Source organism: Monocercomonoides exilis (assembly GCF_001643675.1).
Source record: "Monocercomonoides exilis strain PA203 chromosome Unknown scaffold21-1407046, whole genome shotgun sequence".
NCBI classification, from domain to species: domain Eukaryota; phylum Preaxostyla; order Oxymonadida; family Polymastigidae; genus Monocercomonoides; species Monocercomonoides exilis.
Genome location: NW_027150566.1, coordinates 811,290 through 832,963, shown reverse-complemented (window position 1 = coordinate 832,963; position 21,674 = coordinate 811,290). Strand labels below are relative to the sequence as shown.

At 34.5% G+C, this 21,674-nt stretch overlaps 3 protein-coding genes across 3 annotated transcripts; 1 reads left to right on the top strand and 2 right to left on the bottom strand.

Moving 5' to 3' along the window:
• Positions 1 to 6,059: 6,059 nt before the first annotated feature.
• Positions 6,060 to 8,806, bottom strand: MONOS_5199 (uncharacterized protein). Its single transcript, XM_067875325.1, has 2 exons — positions 8,745 to 8,806; positions 6,060 to 8,647 (listed from the first exon to the last, which is right to left on the bottom strand). The coding sequence occupies exons 1-2, from the start codon at positions 8,772 to 8,774 to the stop codon at positions 6,248 to 6,250; spliced, it is 2,430 nt and encodes an 809-aa protein (XP_067727849.1). The 5' UTR covers positions 8,775 to 8,806; the 3' UTR covers positions 6,060 to 6,247.
• Positions 8,807 to 8,923: 117 nt separating this feature from the next.
• On the bottom strand, positions 8,924 to 10,904 carry MONOS_5198 (uncharacterized protein). The gene has a single exon (XM_067875324.1). The coding sequence runs from the start codon at positions 10,841 to 10,843 to the stop codon at positions 9,269 to 9,271; it is 1,575 nt and encodes a 524-aa protein (XP_067727848.1). The 5' UTR covers positions 10,844 to 10,904; the 3' UTR covers positions 8,924 to 9,268.
• A 1,304-nt stretch (positions 10,905 to 12,208) lies between these two features.
• Positions 12,209 to 17,257, top strand: MONOS_5197 (putative B-box zinc finger family protein; the record flags this gene model as incomplete). Its single annotated transcript, XM_067875323.1, has 9 exons — positions 12,209 to 12,346; positions 12,567 to 12,755; positions 12,958 to 13,053; positions 13,192 to 13,479; positions 13,669 to 16,029; positions 16,159 to 16,274; positions 16,380 to 16,490; positions 16,722 to 16,860; positions 16,996 to 17,257. The coding sequence occupies 9 exons, from the start codon at positions 12,209 to 12,211 to the stop codon at positions 17,143 to 17,145; spliced, it is 3,588 nt and encodes a 1,195-aa protein (XP_067727847.1). The 3' UTR covers positions 17,146 to 17,257.
• Positions 17,258 to 21,674: the final 4,417 nt, after the last annotated feature.

Genomic DNA, 21,674 nt, shown 5'->3' with positions numbered 1-21,674 from the left:
AGGAGAAGATGATGATGATGATGATGGCAGTGATAATTGTGCAGAATGATCCGAATGCAACTCATAGACAGCTTTCGCAAATAAAGTTTTGGCAGCAGCAGAGCAGAAGAAAGAACGAAAGAAGAAAAAGAAGAAAGAGAATGTGAAAGAGAAATAATATGAATTGAGTTTGATGGTGCCCTTTGGAAGAGCTGAACAGCAAAGTCAAGCAAGACTCAAATGAAGAATATGCAAACATAATGGACAGATTCGAATTTCACATCAGCCAACGGCAGCAAGAGAAGGAAGATTCATTCTATGTCGCAATTCGAGAATTTTTTGGCTATTCAAACAACAAATTCTCAAATAAGAAGAATGCGTTCTTTCCATCAGCCAAGCTATAATATCGTTAATGAAGAGATCGAAGGAGAAGGAGAAGAAAACTCACTGCCTTCAAAAATGCTGCTTTAAATGGATTGTCCTGCGAATGACGCTCAGCACAAATAATGCTGTTGTTTGGAGTGGGGAAAAAAGATACAAAGCAAAAAGAAATTTGTTTTGAATTGATTTTAAAAATTCCTCAAAAGAACGCATACATCTTCCCCGTCGCAAATGCAGAGGATTGTCAATCACTAATGCTGTCAATCTCCTTTTCCATTGTTTCTCAGTGCTCATTTCTCCATCATCCTTTATTCCCACACAAATATCCTTCTTTCGATACCATCATCCACATTTTTTTTCTGAAAAAATTTTTTCTTCATATTTTCTTTCCAAGTGCTGTCTAATTGTTGGCATTCTTCTTTTCATCTTCATCAAAATGCTTTTCCATCGGATTCAATAAAAAATAAATTTAAAAAATTTTCAATCTGGTTTCGAATTGCGTTTAAAAACATTTTTTTTTCAATTTTTTCATAATTGGGACAGAATTCTTTTATTTATGAAAAATTCAATGATTTGTTCCAAATTTTTCTTCATAAGAATTATTATAATTCTAACAATCTGATGCAAAATAAAATAAAGAAATATAAAAAAAGATGAGAAAAATCCTTTAGAGTATAGTGTAGAACAAAATTCATAAAGTTAAAAATTTTCGTCCCAATTGCTAATCACAGCGGATTTTGCTTTTTATCATCTAACTGATTTTGATGAAGCCTTTACAAGAATGATTGACTTGTTTCGAGTTTTTTCTGGTTTATCAGTTTAGAAATAATTGTGAAAAGAATGTGCAAATAAGCCCACAATATCGTTGCTTTGATTTAATTTTTAAAATATTTTAGTTGGTTGATAACCCGTGAAAAAGTAGACAACCCGTAAAATTTTCTTAATGATCACCCCCTTTATGTGTTGTTATGAAAAAACAACGAGAAAAATTTAACCTTCGCAGATTTATATCTTTTCTTTCTTCGTCTGAATATAGAAAGGATTCAACAAGGCAGCTAAGAATCCGGAAAATAATTGTAAAAGAAGGTTTCAGAGCATCAGATGTATTCAAGGAAGGATTGATTTCGAAGAGTGCATACTACAGAGCTGTTCAGGCGAAAAATGAATATTGAGACGTCGGAATAAATGGAAGACCCTGGAAAATCAGAAAACAGTATCGCGATGGAATATCAATGCAAATAAAAAATGATTCACACCATCTTAAAGGAACAACTGCAAAGCAATGCACAAATGCAGTTTGAATTTTGTTATTTCAATTATTTAATTATTTTTTAATTATAAATAGGCTAGTTTCATTTCTTCTTCAAAAAAGAACGAAAGCGTAAATAAAAAGGCTGTGAATAAAAAGTGGGGTTATTCTTTTTTTTCCAAAATAAAAGGATCTTTATTAAAAAAACCTACAAAACTTCCAATCAATAGAATCGAACACTCAACAAGGCTCATTTTGCGTCCTTTTTTTGAAGATTTGGAAGAATTATATAAGAAGAAGAAATATATTCCACAATTAATATTCAATCTCGATGAAACTTATATGAAAAGAGACACAACTGAATCAACGAAGGTAATAACTCTGCCGGATTGTCCCATCCAAATTTCACAAGAAGCACCACTTCCTCCATCTATTTCCTTGCTTTTACTTATTTCTGCTGACGGGGAGCATTGCAAGACTTCTGTGATCAGCCATCCTACATTTCTTCCTCAGGAATATGCACAGGCCAACTCCGACAACTTTGTTTTCTCTGCCACCACAAAGAAAGGAATGGATTCTTCTTTATTCTTTGACCTATTCAAATATGTTGTAGTTGATTCAATTGATAGAAGAAGAAAACTAATGTGATTATCTAACTTTCCTGCATGCCTGCATATGGATGGTGCCACAACCCACACGAACAAAGATGTTTTGGAACTGGCAAAGGAAAATAGGATCGATATTGTATTTCCTCCTTCGCACACCTCGCACATCGTCCAGCCATTAGAGAAATATGTCAATGCTAACATAAAGAAAATTATTTACACTACTGAAACAGACTTTGCGCGAAGCAATGCATCATCAAACAGATCCAACTTCGTCAAAGAATTTAAGGAAGCATTATCAGAAGCATTATAGCCATCTACCATCGTAGCATCTTTCAGAGATTCTGGTATTTGGCCCTTTAATCCTGAAATTGTCCTGAAAAGCCTCAGTGAAACATCTCCTGTTGAAGGTTGCGAAGCTTCCATCAACAAAACCCACTTGATTGATTACTCGAAGGGCAGAATTTTCACTTTCGATTAAGTTTTTTCATATATTTACATAGAACATTTCATTGTATCTTTTTTGAATAACTGTTTTCTATTGATAATAATTTACTCGGATTATCTACCAACTATTCATAATTTTCTATTTGAATTTTGAATTCATAGTTTTTTTGCTAAACAATTCAGAGTTATCGAAAAATATCAAATTGAAAAGAAGAAATTTTTTCTTCTCCTCTTTATGTTTGTTCGCCCATAATTGGATGTTTGACTTTTCTGTTTGTTCTTTCCTGAAATTTATTTTTGTTTGAACGTTAACTTTTCGAATTATTCTTAATTCAATCTGTCCAAAAATAATGTTGATCATCCCATGCTCATTTAAAAAAAGATGTACCATATTTTTCATTTATTTGATTTAAAACAAACAAGAATTTTTGACCTCGAGTGGAAAATGGAGTGATTGCTTTTTTTATGAAGTGAGTGTGATCCATATTATTTTTTGCTAACGTTCATGTTGATTATATAAAAATAATATTGTTCTTCAACGGAATATTTAATAGTTATCAATTTATCCAGAAATCTGTCTGAAAAGAAAATTTTCTTCAATACGAACTCTTTCAACGAATTGAATTTTAATTAATGTTGTATCCTTTGTTTCTCTTTCAATAAATATTCCTTTTTTGATAAACAAGTACTTCAATGATATTACTTTAAATTTTGTTTCACATTGAACATATTTCAAACAATTATGAACAAAACAATTTCGTTTGAAAATCATAACACATTCGATTATTTGCTATTTATTGTTTTTATTTCCTCTTCCTCTTGTCTTCAAAAAACGAAACCAGAAATAAATCTATCTCAAAAATCAAATCCTGTTTAATAAAAACAAAGTTTTATGAATAATGACATAATAAACTCACATAAACAGTTAGAAAAAATATTTGAACTTTTTGTCACAAAGTGATAAGGATAAATAGAATAAATTCTTATTACAAAAATAACAATTTTCAGGAAAAAAACATATGAAAAAATATAAAAATAAAATTCCACTCAATGGTAGAACATGTATTTTGCTTCACTCATAAAACAAATGACTTTATCCTGTTTTATGTTAATAAAATTAAGCAGTGTTGTTTTCACAAGCAATCATAAAGATTTCCCATTCAAAAAAATTGAATATGAAAGAAAAAAATTGTTCATCGAAAACAAACTTCAATATATAGCAACTGCCCGAATCTGTAACTGTTGTTTCAACGAGAAAACAAATGAACACATTTTCTCTTTTTAACAAATTCAGACCTTCAATTTATCAATAACCCCTTTCCTTGACAACTTCTTATTGATTTTCTTTCATTAAATTACAATTTCTGCTTTGTTTGAAAAAATTTTCAGACAGATAAAATTGTGAATTAAATTTATTAATTAGGACAATGTAATGAAATATATAACATTTTACAAACCTTTCCTAATCTGTTTCTTAATAATACGTTTACGCTATGACATCACAAAAACCATGTGGGTGACAAAAAATTTAGCAGTAATAATCACATCATTCAATATTGGGCGAGTATTTTTAATATTGTCGATGGGATGAACGATATTTTTTGGACAGATCAACATTATTTTTGGACAGACTGAAATATCCCCCTTTTTATGTCTGGACCTAATATTTCTGGCTCTCCGGAGCACTTTTAGAAAAAAATAAATAACAGGAAACATTTAAAAAACTTATATTTACTATTCCTGATAATATTTTTTATTTTTTGTGTTTTAGTGAAAAGATCTGGCGTTTTTTGTTTTATTTTTAAGATCAAAGACTTGCTCATATTTTCACGAGCTTTTTGTTTTGAGTGTTCAGAGTATTGTTATTGTTATTGAACATAACTTCTTTATAATTTTGGTTATTTTTCTTTGTTTGACACTTCATTTTTTTATTATTTTTTCCATTTCACTAAATTTCGATCAATTGAAGAACACATTTGAATAAATAAGATTTTTTGTTAATTGAAAAGCGAAAATATGAAAATTATCGACAAATAAAGATATATAAAAGGAAGAAAATCTTCAATTATATATGATCGTGATTATTATTTAAAAAACTTGTTTTTGTGTATTTTCACTTCCTTTGCTTCAAATCACGTTGTTTTATTTCTAAATTTTTGTGACGTTCATTTCAATCAATTTTTCAATTACAGATATCGCATAAAATACCGGACAAGATCGATTTCTCAATGACCGAAAAAGGAATAATTCTGTAGATTTTCCTCAAAACACATCTCATTAATACAAACTCATTTGAAACACAAGACTTTCAAAACTTCCTCGTTTATGTTCAGTAAAAATATATATCGAAATCTCGGAGAAATTAGATTTTGAGTTTCCCCCGAAATTTTGATATTAAATTTCTCTGAGCATAAATGAAGCTCTTTAGAAAGTCTTGTGTTTCAAATGAGTTTGTATTAATGAGATGTGTTTTGAGGAAAATCTACAGAATTATTCCTTTTTCGGTCATTGAGAAATCGATCTTGTCCGGTATTTTATGCGATATCTGTAATTGAAAATTGATTGAAATGTGCAAAGGAAGTGAAAATACAAAAACAAGTTTTTAAATAATAATCACGATCATATATATCTTTATTTGTCGATAATTTTCATATTTTCGCTTTTCAATTAACAAAAATCTTATTTATTCAAATGTGTTCTTCAATTGATCGAAATTTAGTGAAATGGAAAAATAATAACCAAAATTATAAAGAAGTTATGTTCAATAACAATAACAATACTCTGAACACTCAAAACAAAAAGCTCGTGAAAATATGAGCAAGTCTTTGATCTTAAAAATAAAACAAAAAACGCCAGATCTTTTCACTAAAACACAAAAAATAAAAAATATTATCAGGAATAGTAAATATAAGTTTTTTAAATGTTTCCTGTTATTTATTTTTTTCTAAAAGTGCTCTGGAGAGCCAGAAGTATTATGTCCCGATTAATTTTTTGGGCACAAATAAATTATTGACCCTAAATTTAAACTCGAAAGAAAAGATGACTTCAAAAAATAATCAGCCGATATAACATTCTAATTATAACTGTTCCAATTTTATTATTTAGAATTATTATTTTAAAGAATGTAACAGATATATAACTGTTCAATTAAAAAAGGGGGAAAATGCCACAACACTCTGCAATAAACTAAAAACATCGAGACATCACGCTTCACAGGATTCGAAAATAACATTCAGTCAAAGTTTGTAAAAATTAATGTAAGAAGAGAACGCCAAAAAGATAAGAAGATATTTAAAAATGTAGCTCAGATGAGTATGCTCGAGCCAGACAGCAATCACAGCATTCCTTAAAGACATTGATAAAAAAAAAACAAAAACCATTGATTGTTTTTTTTTTTTTTTTTTTTTAATTTTTTTATTTTTTTTTATTTTTTATTTTTATTTTTATTTTTGAAATCGACTTGAAGAATGCTACCAATGCTTTTTGCATCATTTAATTTTGCGATATTAAGAATACAAAAGACTGCGTAATTCTATCCTTTGCTCGATCATTTTTGACCTTTATTTAAAAAAATACAGCTGTTAAATTATTCATAACCAGTTTGTTTTTTAAGTTTCATTATCCTCCTTTTTTCTTTGTTTGGGTTATTTCTTCTCTTCTTTTGTCGCTGTGACAACCAAAACTCATCAAAACACCACATATGCTTCCATTCCATTTCATTAAATCCCTCATTTCTTTTCAGCAGACTAATCTTCAAAAAATCATTCTTGCGCTTTTCTTGAAAAGCTCGCTCGCGCATTTTACCAATCTTCCAGTTTGGAGGATCCGTTCCTTTGCTTTCGTTGCTGGAAACACTGAATTTCCTTTCCCGGTCATTTCTTGCTCTGCATAGCCAGAAACCAACCATCAAAGTCACAATCATGTGCTCTTTCCCTTTTGTTTTCTGTTGATTCGTCTTCTCCTTCACCTTCATATCTTTATCTTTATCTTCCGCACCTTGTTTTCCTTCATTAACACCCCTGTTTTCAGCACATTCAATGCATCCAACACTCAGAATCCTTTCGCGGAAACGTTCGCCGCTCAGCTTTTCAATCCACGAAGGATGCTTCAAAGTCGGAATACACATAACATCATCCACATTCTCTCCCCACTCTTCGCTCCAACTTTTCATGCGCCAAATTTCATCTTCTTCTTTGCTCTTCAGACCTTTCAGCCTCAACCATCCTTCTTCTTTCGCATTAGCATGCCCTCCATCTGTGATTGCTCTCTCGCCCCATTTCAAAATATGTCTCTTTTGATTGCTTTCTTTCCTTTCTTTTGAATGGTAGCCAAAGCTTTTTCTCTCAAATTCATAAAATCCTCCACTAATGCAACGCGCTTCCACTTTGGGCATTGCAGGCAATTCAATAGAAGTGTTGGGAATTTCTTTATCCTTCCTCATACGATCCATACTCCTTTCAGTATTACTGTCATATTCCCTAATTTCCATTCTCATTTTCCCTGTTTCATCTTTTTCTTTCATCTTTTTTTCTGCTTTTCTCGTTTTTTCCAATTTTTTTACTTTTATATCTTTCAAACTTCTTCCATCAGTATCCGATTCTTCACTATAATTATCGCTTCCCTTCATAGTTGCAGCATAATGCCCTTCTTCCCACATCTCTGCTTCACCTGCCCCTGTCTTCCACCCTTTCTCAATCCACACACCGTATTTCTCATAATACTCATTCGCTTCCTCAATCTGCTTCTCTATCATCTTCCTCCTTTTCCCCTCAATTATTTTTTTTCCTTTGGCTTCTTTCTCTTCGTCATCATCTTCTTCGTTATAGTCGTCGCTGTCGTCTTCTTCTTTCAAAAGTTTATGCAACATCTGTTCTCTGTTGCTTTTTTCTTCATCTTCAATCATAATTTCATTCATTCTCTTCCTCCTCTTTCTTTTTATTTCGCTCTTCCAGAATGAGTTGTCTTCTTCTCTCCATTTCTTCAGCATTTCTCTTTCTCTGCAGATCGACTCTGGGCTTCTTCCTTTCCCATCTACTGCAATCAAATCTCCTCTCGCAAAGTTCTTCCCAACAGATATCCCAGCTATTCTGTTTTCCAAAGAACTTTTGCTAATATGTGCTTCACTGATATTTTCGCATTTCCCACTTTCAGCCTCTCCTTTGACTCTGTTCAACGCTATTTTTGTGTCCTTCCCATCTTCTTTGCAATCAGTCATATTTCGAATTGGTAAGGAAGGATGGAATATTGTTTCTATTGATCCAACTTTTGATGAATCGCGTAAAGCATCGAGTTTATAAGTTCTAACATATTCATTTTCTTCAAGGACAAAATTAATATCAGCATCCAATTTATTCTTTTGACTGCTTGAAACGTCCGAGCAGATTTCAGTAAATTTAAAAGGAAATTTTGATGAAGAAGATGTTGATTGAGTGAAGTTTGTGTCATACAAAGACGAGGACGTATAAAACGCACGATGCGTTGGAGAATAAGTTAAGTCTCTATCTAATTGTGCTGCCTTCCAAGTGTAACAATCGATTACTTGCCTTGATTCAAAATCTTTTTGTAAACTCGGAGTTAAACTTTTTTCAACTGTAAAAACTTCACTTTTTGTAACATCTCCCGAATTAAAGTTTGAAATTTCTTCGAAGTCTTTATTTTTCATCTTGCTACAATTTTTTTCTCTCGCGCCATTTAAAAATTTTCGATTATATGATAATTTTCTCTCTGGCAATACATAATTCGGTAAAATGTCCCTGGACAAGTTGTCTATCCTAGCTTCAGAAAAATCCTTCCAATTGTTTAGGTGTTCGCTTGCTTTAGAAGATCCGTAAATACTGCTTTCTCCTGATAAGAGTAAAGAATCTTCATATTTCGTTATTCTCTGCGCTGAATTTATAAATGTTTCTTGAATTTCTTTTAATCTATCAACAGGAAAAGATGCTATATTTGCGTATGTTACATTTTGATTAGAACATTTTATTTCTCTCTTTGAATCGTAAATATGAAAAAATTAAAATTTCATAATCCAAGAAAGAATTCAATTCTTGAAACTGCTTCTTCGCAAATCAAAAATAAATTCAAACATTATCTTGGGGAATAGCTTGGGATATCATTTCATCTTTCCAAAAAAGTCCAGTAAAGATGTTATTCAATTAATAGTATGGCCAAGATCCATCTAATTGAAGAGCGAAATTGAAATGATAATAAATATTTTCATTCAATAAAAATAGCATTTTTTTATTTAAAGTTATGACATTATAGAATATTTGCTAAGCGATTGCTTATTGTTATCACTCATCAAATGGAATCTGATCCTGGGCAGATAACCCAGAAGCAAGAACTCCACGAAGAGCATTTTTTATATGTATGCATAGAAAATATCATATGCACCTCCGACTTAAAAATAACAACTAAAAAATAAGGAATCACAACATTACACAAACGTATCGACGATTTAAAATCGTCTTGAAACATAAACTTCAACGTAAACAGTAATATCCAACACAAAAAATGCAAATTATTTACATATAACTCAAAAAAAAGATAAAAAAATGTTCAATAAATGGTCAACAAAGCAATACCGATTACTTTGGTAGCTCTCCTATTTTCAACTAGGAAATGATTTCCTGTTGCAAACAATTCCAATTTTTAACACTTCCAGAACAGTCTGCGACGAATGCAGCATTTCCTCGTTAATAACCGACATGTTCTGCCATCCTTGAATCCCATAAGTTGTCATTTCCACTTCATCCCTTTCCGTTTTCTGCATTAACGAAACCATTCTCATTATCAGGGCATCTTCCAAACCTTCTTCTTCAGCAAGAGCAAAAAGCCACTTCACATAATTGAGAACCTCAAATTGCACTATTTCTGATACTAATTCAACAGAATTTCCCGAAGTCACTTCATCAAGCATGCCATCAAAACAGCGGAACACTTGCAAAATTGTATTGAAGAGCTGAGTTGGTACAGCAGATTGCGAACTTGTAACCATTCTAAATAGAGTTAACGGAAAGCAAGTAGCTTCATCAATAATTCCAGAGAAATTGGCAGCATCTGGCACAGCTTTGATTGCCTTCATAATATTTATCCACAAAAAGCAGTCCTGCACTTCGAGCAATTTTGACATTGCATATAAACATGAATCCTGAACAAGAATCGAGTGAGTCAAAACCCGTTCGTATTGAGCATCCGCAAAGCTTTCGGACAGAGGAATCGTTGATTCGTAAAGCATGCGAATGAATGTCAGAACGAGATTTGAATCAAACGTTTGAGGAGATATAGATGAAGACATAGATGAAGTAATTCGATTTTTCTTTACAGAAGCCAATACTTTTGTCAAAAAGAATGATGAGTACCATTGATACGATGCTAAGGCGCATGTAAGGCGCGCACAACTCACAATAATGTGCGAAGGAACAGAAGGCAACGATGATTCTTTCGATGAACGTCTGTTTATAACATTATTGAGAACTCCAAATATACTAAAGCGTAATGAGAGATCATTAGCAACTTGTGGCAATCTGGTCATTGAAGCAAGTAATTTTAAACTCTGTCCAACGATCTCCCAATTTTCATGATTTAAGCATTCAACAACTTTGCGATGAACTTCTTTGTTGGCAAGTGCAGTTATATTTGCTCTATTGTCGCAAACGCTTCTCGTAGCCTTCAATATTCCAACTAAAATATCTTGTTCATCTTCCATCTCCTCAGCCTCTTCGATCCCATGCGTCAATCCATAAGCAATTTGTTCGAGCACAAATGCATCAATACTTCGTCCATGAAACAAAGATGATATTATTGAAGCAACAAGTGTTGTTTTTGGATAACTAAATTTGTTCTTCTTCAATAAACTCTTTAAGAAATCAATAACCCCACTTCTAAGAAACGGATCTTTAAATTCATTGTACGTCCCACCAACCTCAACTCCAAGTTCGGAAATCCGAAGAACAAAAAAAAGAGCGTGAAGCTCAGTTTCAGATTGCATATCTCCGCATACAGCAATCAACGAACGTACAAAATCGCTTGTAATAACATTTGTTAAAGTATCATCAGGGAGATTTGTAAGTTTGGAGAATAATTCATCAAGCAAATATTGTAATGAATGTGCCTTTTCAGGAAACGAAAAAGAAACTTGTTTATATAATGACTCAACAACACTTATGCTATTCATCTGGTGCATCCTCAATGTCCTTCGGCAAACAAAAGCAACAACAGAAAGAAAAAAAATTAACAAAAAATTTGATCTTAACCTTATCAAATCTTTAAAATGAGAATTTGTCTAAACATTGCAAATGAATGTGCACAAAAGGATTGTTCGAGAAAAGGTGAAATTTAAAAAAAAATGAACCGATAGAGAACATTTTGTATTAACTTTTCTTTTTCAAAAAAAATGCAATACACAAAAAGAAAGGTTGAAATTATTGCTTTAAATAAAGAAAAGCATTTATTGTTTCAATTTAATGTTTCAAAAATAAAATTCTTATTATTCTTGGAAAGAAATTTTGTCAACAAAAATAAAGCAAAAATATGACCATCATTTTATTTTTTTATTTGCTTCAAATTCATAATTTTTGTGATGGACGATTTTCTGACTCAACATAGTAAAATTAATCATGATACAGAGCAATGGAGTCGTCTTGAAGCACATGTGTGACTTTTCAGAATTCTTGTTTGACAATTGAAATAAAAAAATTCAGCTCTTTTTATCGATGCGATCTTGCTCTCCTGTAATCAGCGAAATATGGAAGATTGCCAATGACAATGTTTCAAAAAGATTCCACCAAAGAAGTGAAGTATATTTTTTTATTTAATTTTCTTAAACAAAATAATTTACAAATTCTCTTTTTCAGGGAAAGAACGTTCTTCACTCTTGGGTTAATACGTCAAAGTTGACAATGGAAAACAGTCTTTCAGATGTTTGCAAGAGGGGCTTTTCATTTAACGCTTCTGGTTCTCTTTTTCACACTGGAACTATCCGAGTGAAGCGTAATGGTATGGCTTTTTATGAGTTTAATTTGTGCGCAATTTTTTATATTTTCTGCAGAACAAATACGAAGAAGATACGAATTTTTATTTTGCAAGATTTGCGTGGGAAATTCGCTTGTTGTATTTCCTCCTGCTGGAAAAGATGTTTTATCTTCATTACCAAAAACAATTCAAAAAGGCTTTGATTCTTTATATGTGAAACTTCCAGAGACAGAAGGCATGAATGTCATTTCCATTTGAGCAAAATGCATTAGTTTTCACATTTTTGTATTTGTATTTTATTTTTGACATTTCAGATTCAGAAACATTACGGTTTGGTTCTGAGCATTTCGATTCAATCGCAAAAGAGCAACCATTTGAGCAAGATTATTACATTGTTGATCCTCATTGCGTAGAGCCTCTGTACCTTGTCCGATTCGATTACAATCCTGCGGATGATCTTCTTAAAAATGTGTGAATTATTTAAAATTTTTGATAGAGAATAAAATAAATAAACATTGATGAATCCTTTTTTTATCCCATTCCTTTGGATATGACATGCGTGCTTCTTCAGATAATTATGTGCAACAACTGCCAGCAAAACAGAGCAACTGTGTATTGCACCGCCGATGAGGTGTATTTGTGCCCTGACTGCGATCAGGAGATCCACAGGGCAAACGATGTTATTGCACGCCACAAGCGCAGACCAATAGATGAGGTTTGTGTTGTAAATATATTTTGTATTTAAAGGACGTAAATAAAATAAAATAAAATTTTTCTTTCTTCTTTCCTTTCTTTTTTTTTTTTTTAAATTAAACCACCGCTTGTTGCAATAATTATTTTCTTCTTCTTCTTCCACTACAACTTCTTTCCAATTCATTTGTTTTCTATTTCAAATATGCACACACACACACACACACACACACACACACACACAGCATGAAGGAACCATCACGTGGTGTCGCGATCATCCGCTTCAAAGGCTCGACTACTTCTGCCCCACTTGCGGAATTCCTCTCTGCGTGGAATGCAAAATGATTGGCCATCATTCAACAGGGGAGAAAGCGTTCCACGAGCTGAAGAAAGTGACAGACATGTTTCGGATGCAGACAGGAGAACAGAAAAGAGTGTGTTTTGAACGAATGAATTTTTGGTGTTTTCTATTTTTTTCAATCAATTTTTTGTGGATTTCTTTGGATTTCTGTGAATTTCTTTGGATTTCTTTGTATTTTCTTTGTATTTTCTTTGTGTTTTCTATCAAAATTGCAATTATTTCACTGAAAAATAAAACAATATTTATTTTTAACTTCTAAATTATTATGAAAACAGGACTCAACAAATGCGGAAAGAAAGAAGACGCAAATTGCAGAGCAGCTGGCTATTATTGAAGGGAAGACAGAATCAATCAGGAATTCATTCAATACAGTTTGTGAATACATTTTTTAATAAATTTAATAAATAAAATAAAATAACTTTCTCGTTTTTTCCTTCAAAACTTTTCTTTTCTTTTATTTTCTTTTGTTTTATTTTCTTTTATCAACTCCGAATAACCATCATCCAAAGGCCAAAACTTATCTCGAGTCTGTCTTCAACGCCGCCATGTCAAAAGTGCGTCTCATCTGCGAGACAAAGCTCAGCTATCTTCTTTCACAAGAGACCGAGCTGAAGCGGGTGGCGGGGCAAATCGACTGGACAGACACATTCATGGACTACTTAACGACACGAATGGCTCCGGCAAAGTATCTTTCGACGCGCGCAGCACAGCAGCAGATGGAGGCGGAGCTGCAGCAGACGATGATAGTGCCACACGACGCGGCTCTTATCGACCCGAATGTGGTGGTGATGAATAAAGTGTGGAGAATGAGAGAGAGAGAGAGAGAGTGTGTGTGTGTGTGTGTGTGTGTTGGATGTTTATTCTTATATTCTTTCTTTCTTTCTATTTCTTTTCTTTTCTTTTCTTTTTGTCAAAGTAATTCATCCTTTCAAATTATTATTTAACTTCTTCTTCTTCTTCTTCTTTCCGAATATTTATTGATTTAGGTGATCGTTGGACCAAATCCATTTCCAGAGCTCGACGAGAATCTGAAGGAAATCGACCGAAGATTAGAGGCAATGAACCCATACTACGCATCAGATCTCCAACTGCTTCAAGATTCTTCTTCTTCTTCTTCTTCTTCTGATTCATTCATCGATCGTTCCATGGACTTCAAACCACTCCCAGGCAGCGAGGCAACAGCAGCTGGTGAAGCAGCTATAGCATCAGCAGAAGCAGTAGAAGCATCCAGTGCACACGAAAGAACTGCCTCTGGCCAGCTGCCGCCAAGTTATCCTTCTTCTTTCCTGTCCACTTCACAAACGCCTCCAAACGAGCAGAGGAGCCAGCCACTTTCTGATTACTCAGCACGTCAAAGCTCTTCTTCTTCCTCCTCCTCTTCCTCTTCTTACCCCTCATCATCATCATCTTCTTCTTCTTCTTCTTCTTCGCAGCGAAGCAGCACATCTGCTCCTTCTCCAACTCACACGAACGCCTCACCACGTCATCCTGAAGCTGCGTCGTCGTTCACTTCTTTCCCGTCACATCTGACTTCTTCTTCACTTCACACACAGCCTGTTACTTCCTCTGGATATCACACAACATACGGAATGGATTCTTCTCCTTACTCATCTCCATTTTCATCCTCCTCCTCCTCCTCCTCTTCTTCTTCTTCCCCTTACTCCTCATCATCCTCCAGCATGTCTGCCATCCACATCGAACAAGATGCCCTTGATGCTCTCCTCCCGCCGTCCATCTCTGCCGCTGCGCTGGACCAGGAAGACGCTTTCTTCGAGGCTGGCACAGGACTCGGGGCAAACTATCAGAAAGTGAAGAGCAGCGACTGGTGGAAACTGCGCATTTCTCAAGCACAGCTGGTGAAGGCGAAGCAGACGAAGGAAAGGATCGAGAGAGAAAAGGCAGAGAAGGAAGAGGCGGAGAGGAGGGAAAGAGAAGAGCTTATTCGGATGCAGGAGAGGCAGAGGGTTATGTTGGAGAACATATCGGCACAGCAGAGTTATGACGCGCACCAGGCAACTTCTCCCTCGTTGGCTGTTCCTTTGGCAACACCTCCGCCTCCTCCTGCCCCTTCTTCTTCTTCTTCTCTTCATCCAACACATTCTTCTGCGTCTGCTTCGGCATCGGCTTCTTCTTCATCTTCTTCTTCAGCTTTTTCTCCTTCCCAAACGCCTCGAAAGTCGATGCACACACCAATTGTTGCTGACAGACAGTTTGTTCAGTCGCCTGCTCCTTCACAAGCAGCACAACAACAACAACCTCAGCCATCGATCAACCGGCCCTCCTCCACAGCACCTCCCCCACCTCCTCGTACTTCATCTGCAAAGCTCGCCTCGCGTGCGCCAACACCTTCCTTTGCAAACCGCCCTTCTTCTCCCTCCACTCCGAAGACTCCTTCGAGAGCAGCTTCCACGTCAACACCTGCTCCTCCGGTTGTGCTGGACTTTGATGTGCCGATGATGATGAACTCGCTCTGTGCGAAGGGAGGAGGAGGAGGAGGAGCAGCAGCAATGAGGAAGAGAGCACCAACGCCCACACCACTTGCACAGGCATCGCAGTTTGCATCGACTGCCGCTGCACAGCCTGTTGCTGCTGGAGGAAATCAACAGACGAGTACTGCTACTTCTGCTTCTGCTTCTGCTTCATCATCTTCATCTTCATCATCTTCTTCTTCTTCATTTCCTTCTGAACCCACCACACAATACGCTGCATCTGCTGCAAATCATTCAGATGCGTCAGATTCTTCGCGCAGTGCTTTGCCCGAAAGTGAATTTCGAACTGTTTTTGAGCCAATTCCATCTTCATCAACTGTTTCCCAGCCACACGAAGGTGACCCAAGATCCAACGAAACGCAGCCAAATTCCAGTCAAAAGGGAGCAATGCCGAATCTCTCTTCGATTCATTCGCCTTCTTCTGTTTTCTCTCCTTTCTCGTCGGTTGAGTCTGTTGAGCCAAAGCAGAAGGCAAATTTGATAGAAAACGAGCGGAAAGCGTCGGATGGGCTGCTTCAGACAGAGCAGAATTTGGCTGTTAGAAACGAAACAGCAGCAAAAAACGAAGATTTGCAGTTGAAACAACAGCTTCAAAAGGGAGATGAAACAGAAGAGCCTCCATCGTTTTTGAATGAGTCGATGAATGTGATGCCTTCTTCTGAACAAACAGCTTATTCGTCTTCTTCACAGCATCCGTCGTCTTATCCTTCTCCACTTCCAGATGATAATTCAAACCAGCCTTCGTCGTTTGCGAAAGTGTTTCAGTCCACACCGTTCAACATGATGGCGATTGCAGAAAAGAAAAAGAGCCATTTGTCAAAGTCTCTTTCATTAGTAAGGAAAGTCGAGCCTTTGAAGGTTTGGAAATTACATTTTTTTTCTTGTTTAAAACGTACTTATGGCACTTATTTAACGTGTTTTTATTCCTTTTTGAAAACTTGTTCATTATCATATGTGAAATATTGTATTTTGTGTGATTTCATGTAGAATTCAATGATTCTTAATCAATCCGAAGCAGAAATCTTAGTTAACAATCTGCCATGTTCATACGAGCCATACACTGCACTCCTTTTTTCAACGCAAATAAATGGATTCTCTATGAAGTGTGCACAAATAAAGATTAATTATTCCAAAATTTCTTTATTTCAAATCAAAACAATTAACTTTCATCCAATATTTTCCTTTCCTATTCTTTCCTTTTTTAACAGAGAATTTCATAAGTGCTGCGATGGCAAAGGAACAACTTTGTTAATAGCACGAAATGGAACACATGTTTTTGGAGGTTATGCTTCATCAGCCTGGAATTCAAATTGTGTAAAGTCTGCTTTTATTATTATCTTTAGTCAAAATCTTTATTATTATTATGTTTTTTTTTTCTATGAATTATATGTATCATTTTCAAATTTGAAAAAAAAATGTGCTGAATTTATTCCTGTTGCATTCCTTCTTCATCTCTTCGAAATCTAATTCTATTTAATATTTTGATGGATTTTTACGAATTCGTTTGGGGAAAAAAAAATTGAAATTGAAATTGAAATTAAAACGAACAGATTTGGTTCTCTTCAATCATTTTTGTTTTCAATGAACCATCAAGTGAAGATACCGTTTTCTCCATCAGGCGACGATATATGCATTCTTTACGGAGATCCTCGTTTCATTTCGTGGGGTGAACAGGATCTTGTCTTTTCGGTTTGCCCTTTTTTATTTATTTATTTATTTATTTTTATTTTGCAATTTTCGATTTTTATTTAACTTTTTCTCTTCTCTTGTTTATTATTTTTCGTTTTTTCAAATATTTTATTGAATAAAAAAACCGTTTATCAGGGAGATTTTGAAGATTGTAGATCAGAGATAGAACACAATTACAGAACAGGGATGCTATCTCAAAACGATGCGCAAATATTCTTAGCAGGCGAAAGACACTTTCGACCAAGTATTGTTGAAATTTGGAGCATTGGCTTCCCATTATTTTGATGCTGCAGTTTCACAAACGTTGCATTCTACGAACTTGTTGTATCTATTTTTCGCATTTGTATTGAATTTTGTGTGTTTTTAATGAAGAATAAAGATGAACAACTTCAATTTAATTCTTATGGGTTTATTCATATTTATTATAGGAATCTGATCTAGATCAAAAAGGCATCTGAATTTGCTTGCAATTTATTAAATATATGCATTTATATATCACATTTTTGGTGTTGATAAACGTTGCATTTTCTGTTCAACTTTGTCATGTCGATACTTCCGTTTTTTCGTTCGACAAAACGGTTTCTTTTCAAAGAAAAGGTGTATCATTTTTCAATGAATGTGTAACGGACGGAAGAATAGCTTCAAAGGATTTTTGGACAGCCCATCGAGAAACTCAAGAAAATTGTTTTGTATCCTCAAAGTTTTTGATTCTCAATTCTTCACTAGAGATAAGAGAGCTGTTGCTGGAGGCTCGCAATTCAAACAGCCTTTCTCTTTCTTTTCTCCGTTCAAACTTTTCCATAAGTTCTTGTACAGTGTTCATAAGAGAAAATAGCTCGGAGTTGTTTATGTGTGAAGACGGGAAAACAACCATTCAGAATTTGACATTTAAACTTACAAGCGCAAATTATATTGCTCCTTCGTTGTTTGTGTTATCTTCAAAGACAAAAAAGTTCGGAGAACACAAAAGATTTCTTGAAATATCATCCTCTTCATTTTCTTCTCTGTTATTGAAGTCCTCTCCATTTATTTCTTTGGAACTCTTCTCCACAACCGTCATGACCGACATCTATTTTTCTAATGTGACGTTTCAAATAATGCGCTCAAATTTCTTTTCAAGTTGTAATTCAGATGAGTACACAACAACGAGAATGTCTTCCTCGTCTTTTTCAAATGTCGAGGATGTTCTATATGGAGGTATCATTTCTAACGTGAATTTACCCTTTATAAGAAAATTTGATTCCTTTAATAATAGTTATTTCTCCAATTCTCACCACACTTCAAATGAACGTATTTCAATAAGAATTGAACAAAAGTCCGAGCAAACATTTGATGGCGACGAATTTGTTGATTGTGATGGAGGTTCAGAATTCGGAGGTGCTCTGAATATTGTTGGGGAAGGAACTGTTGTTTTGATAAAGAAGAGTTTATTTTCAAACTGCCATACAACAGGGAAAGGCGGGGCTTTCTTTTTTTCATATTTAACGATTGGGATCGTTAATGAAACATGTGTGAGAAATTGTTATGCATTTTCTTCTTTTGAAGGAGGAGGAGCATCAGCTTGGAATGGTTCAAGAGGAATGACTGTGATGAATTGCATTTTTGAATCAAATGAAGCAAAAGTCAGTGATGGTGGTGGTATGGATGTAAGATATGGAGAGAGTTCTGATCCATTATTGATGGTTAACACTTCTTTTAGAAACGGTATTGCAAAGGGAAATGGAGGTGGATCTAGTTGGTATTTGACATCTGACAAATACAATATATCCAATTGTGCATGGATTTGTAATAAAGGACAAAAGGGAGGAGGTCACTGGATGCATGGAATGGGATGGATGGTTAGCAAAGCTCCTTTTATCCATTTCTGCTTTTTTCATGGTAATAATGCAGAAGCAGATAACTTTGGGCATGATGTTTATTACTCTATTGGTCGAGGTGATTATTCAATTAAACCGTTTGAGTATTCATTTTCATCAAGAGAAAGTCGGCGAATCTGGAACGATAATAATGATGATGTCAGCAACTGGGTTGATTCATGTCCTCTTCAGAGATTTATCGACAGCGAGTCAGGAAGGGATTTCGATTGGTGTGGTTTGACTGAACTTTTTGGTTGCAAAACACTCGAGTTTGCTTTTGAAAATTTGCTAATGCAGACTGTAACAAAAGTAATTTTTCTAGATGGAAATCATACTGCATTTCCATTAAATGGAATCCACTTAAACGAAAGAGAATTTCACATTGAAGGAAAAAGTGCAAATACCACAAAAATGGAAATCGTTTCAATTGAACATGGAACCTCGGTGTTCAATGCAATCAACTCATCGATAACTGTGTCTAAGATGTGCTTTGATTTTTCAAATGCAATTTCTTTTGCACTGTTTGTAAAAAGCGAAGGAGAGAACGGTAGAGTAACATGTGAAAATCTTCTATTGCAAGGACCTTCGTTGATGTTACCAGCAAATTCACTCTTTGAAGTGAGTGGTGGTGTTGTGACTCTTTCAAAGTGCAACATCACTTCGTTTGGCACTTCTTATGATTGTTCAAGTTTTTATGTTTTCCATCAATCTTCGATTCCCTTTTCTTTAAAAATATCTGAATGTTCATTTTTTAATTGCACATCTTGTTCAAAAAAAGGCGGAGTGATTTCGTTGATACATCTGCATTTATCATCTGTTTGCATTAACTGTTCTTCCTTCGCTTGTTGTTCGGCAAATAAAATTAATGGAAAGGGAGGAGCGATATTTTTGATGACAGAAAATGTTGAACAGTTACCAGAAATGGAAAAACTCCGATTTTCAGACAATTATGCATCAGTTGGTTGTGATTTCTATCTTGAATGTAATTCTCTTCCAACAATTGTGAATCAAGCGTTTTTGTCCTTTGCAGAAATTGTCACGGATAATTCGAAATCTTTATTTGGGTGCGACATACTCAATTTCACAACAGAAGATGTTAATTTGTTAATTTTTGTAAATGGATTTTGTAGTGAAACAATTTTTGTGAATGGAAAATTTGGAAATGACACTTCATTTTGTGGAATGAATGATTGGATGTGCCAAACTTTGGCATTGGGTTTGACTCATTTGACTGACTCTGATAATAACAAATATATCATGATAGAAGAGAGTTGTGAAATAGACTCTCCAATAACAATAAACAATACAAGTGTGAAGCCAATAACCATAGATTCTTTATGCAATATTTCTTTTCAATCAAATATGATCGGAAGAGAAGATCGAATAATTGAAACTTGCAAGGATGTGCTGTTGGAGAGAATAGAATTCAACGTCTCATCGGAATTAGCAGGCATAAAAACCCTTCTGACTTCGACTGATGGAAGTCTATATATAAATAGATGTGGATTCACTATCGTTTTAGAAGAGCAATTGGCATTTTCACTAGTTAATATTCAATCTGGTAGTTTCTTCATAAGCGGATGCTCATTTGCTTCTTTTACACAAGCAACAACAAACGAAAACATGATTGCGATAACATCTTCAGTTCTGACTGTTGAAATAAGTGATACAACTTTTAAAAATTTTCATTTCAACTCTGGAAATTTAATTAATGAATTCAGCTTTCACGAAACATCAGCAAGAAATTTGATAAAGGCACTAACAATAAGAAGATGCAATTTTTCCCGGCTTGAATGTGATTCAGATTTATCTTGTTTGATATATGTTCCCAATTCAGTCAACAGGAACGTTGAAATACAAGGAGGTGTGATTTGTAAGTGCAGCTCGAAAAACTGCTTGAAAGGAGGGGTTGCAAACATTGTATTAACCGAACTTAGTTCACTTATTATTAATAATTCAATCTCTGTTACAAATTGTGCATGCTCATCTCTTTTGGGTAAAGGAGGATTTCTCCACTTGTTCAGCGATGAAACAAGTCCAAATAATCTGAAACTGAAAGATTTACTGTTCTCAAACAATGTTGCATGGAAAGGAGAGAACGTATTTTTTAATTGTTCACTGCTGAATGATTCTGTTTGTCAAGAATCGTTTTCTATTGATTTATCTCCATTTGCCAATAACTCTAATTCTTTTGTTGGAAGCGATAGTACTTTCAGAGAAGGAATTGATCTCAAATTTTTCTTGGTTGAATACACATCTTCAGAAATTCTAGTGTCATCTGCAATTGGATATGACTCAATTGGATGTGGACGTTCAATACTTCTTTGTAGAACGATTGATTATGGCATCCGAAAAACAACAAGTTTTGATGAAAAGTTTATCTATGTTGATTCTGAAGCGTTAATTCAATCTGAACTTGAGTTGAAATCAGCGATTATTGAAGGTATTGGAGAAAGTTTCGATAAAATAGAATTCAAGCCAACGATTGCAAAGACGAAGGATAATGTAATTGAGATTGATTCATTATCCTGCTTGAATATTGTATTTTCTGTTCCTTCATCTTTTGTTAATGGGCACTCGATTCTATTTTTGTCTGCAGTTAAAGAATCATTGTTGAAGCTGATTGAATGCTCGGTGAAAAATGCTTTGTTAGATCCAATTTGCTATTCACTTATTTGTTTGGAGGATGGGTACTTATATATGAAACAGTGTTCTGTTTCATCTTTGAATTTTGCATCATCACCAATTATTTTAGGCTCAAACACTATTATCGCAAATTCGAATGAAAAAAAATTCTCTGTTCAAATTGATTCTTGTGAAGTTTCATATTTAAAGCAAACAACAAGTTCTCAAAGCTTCTTAAGTCATGATTGCAGAGATTCGACAATGAGTCTTTGTATAAACAATTCAACAATAGATAGGTGCCATGCAGATTATTCTGAACAAGGTGGAACCATA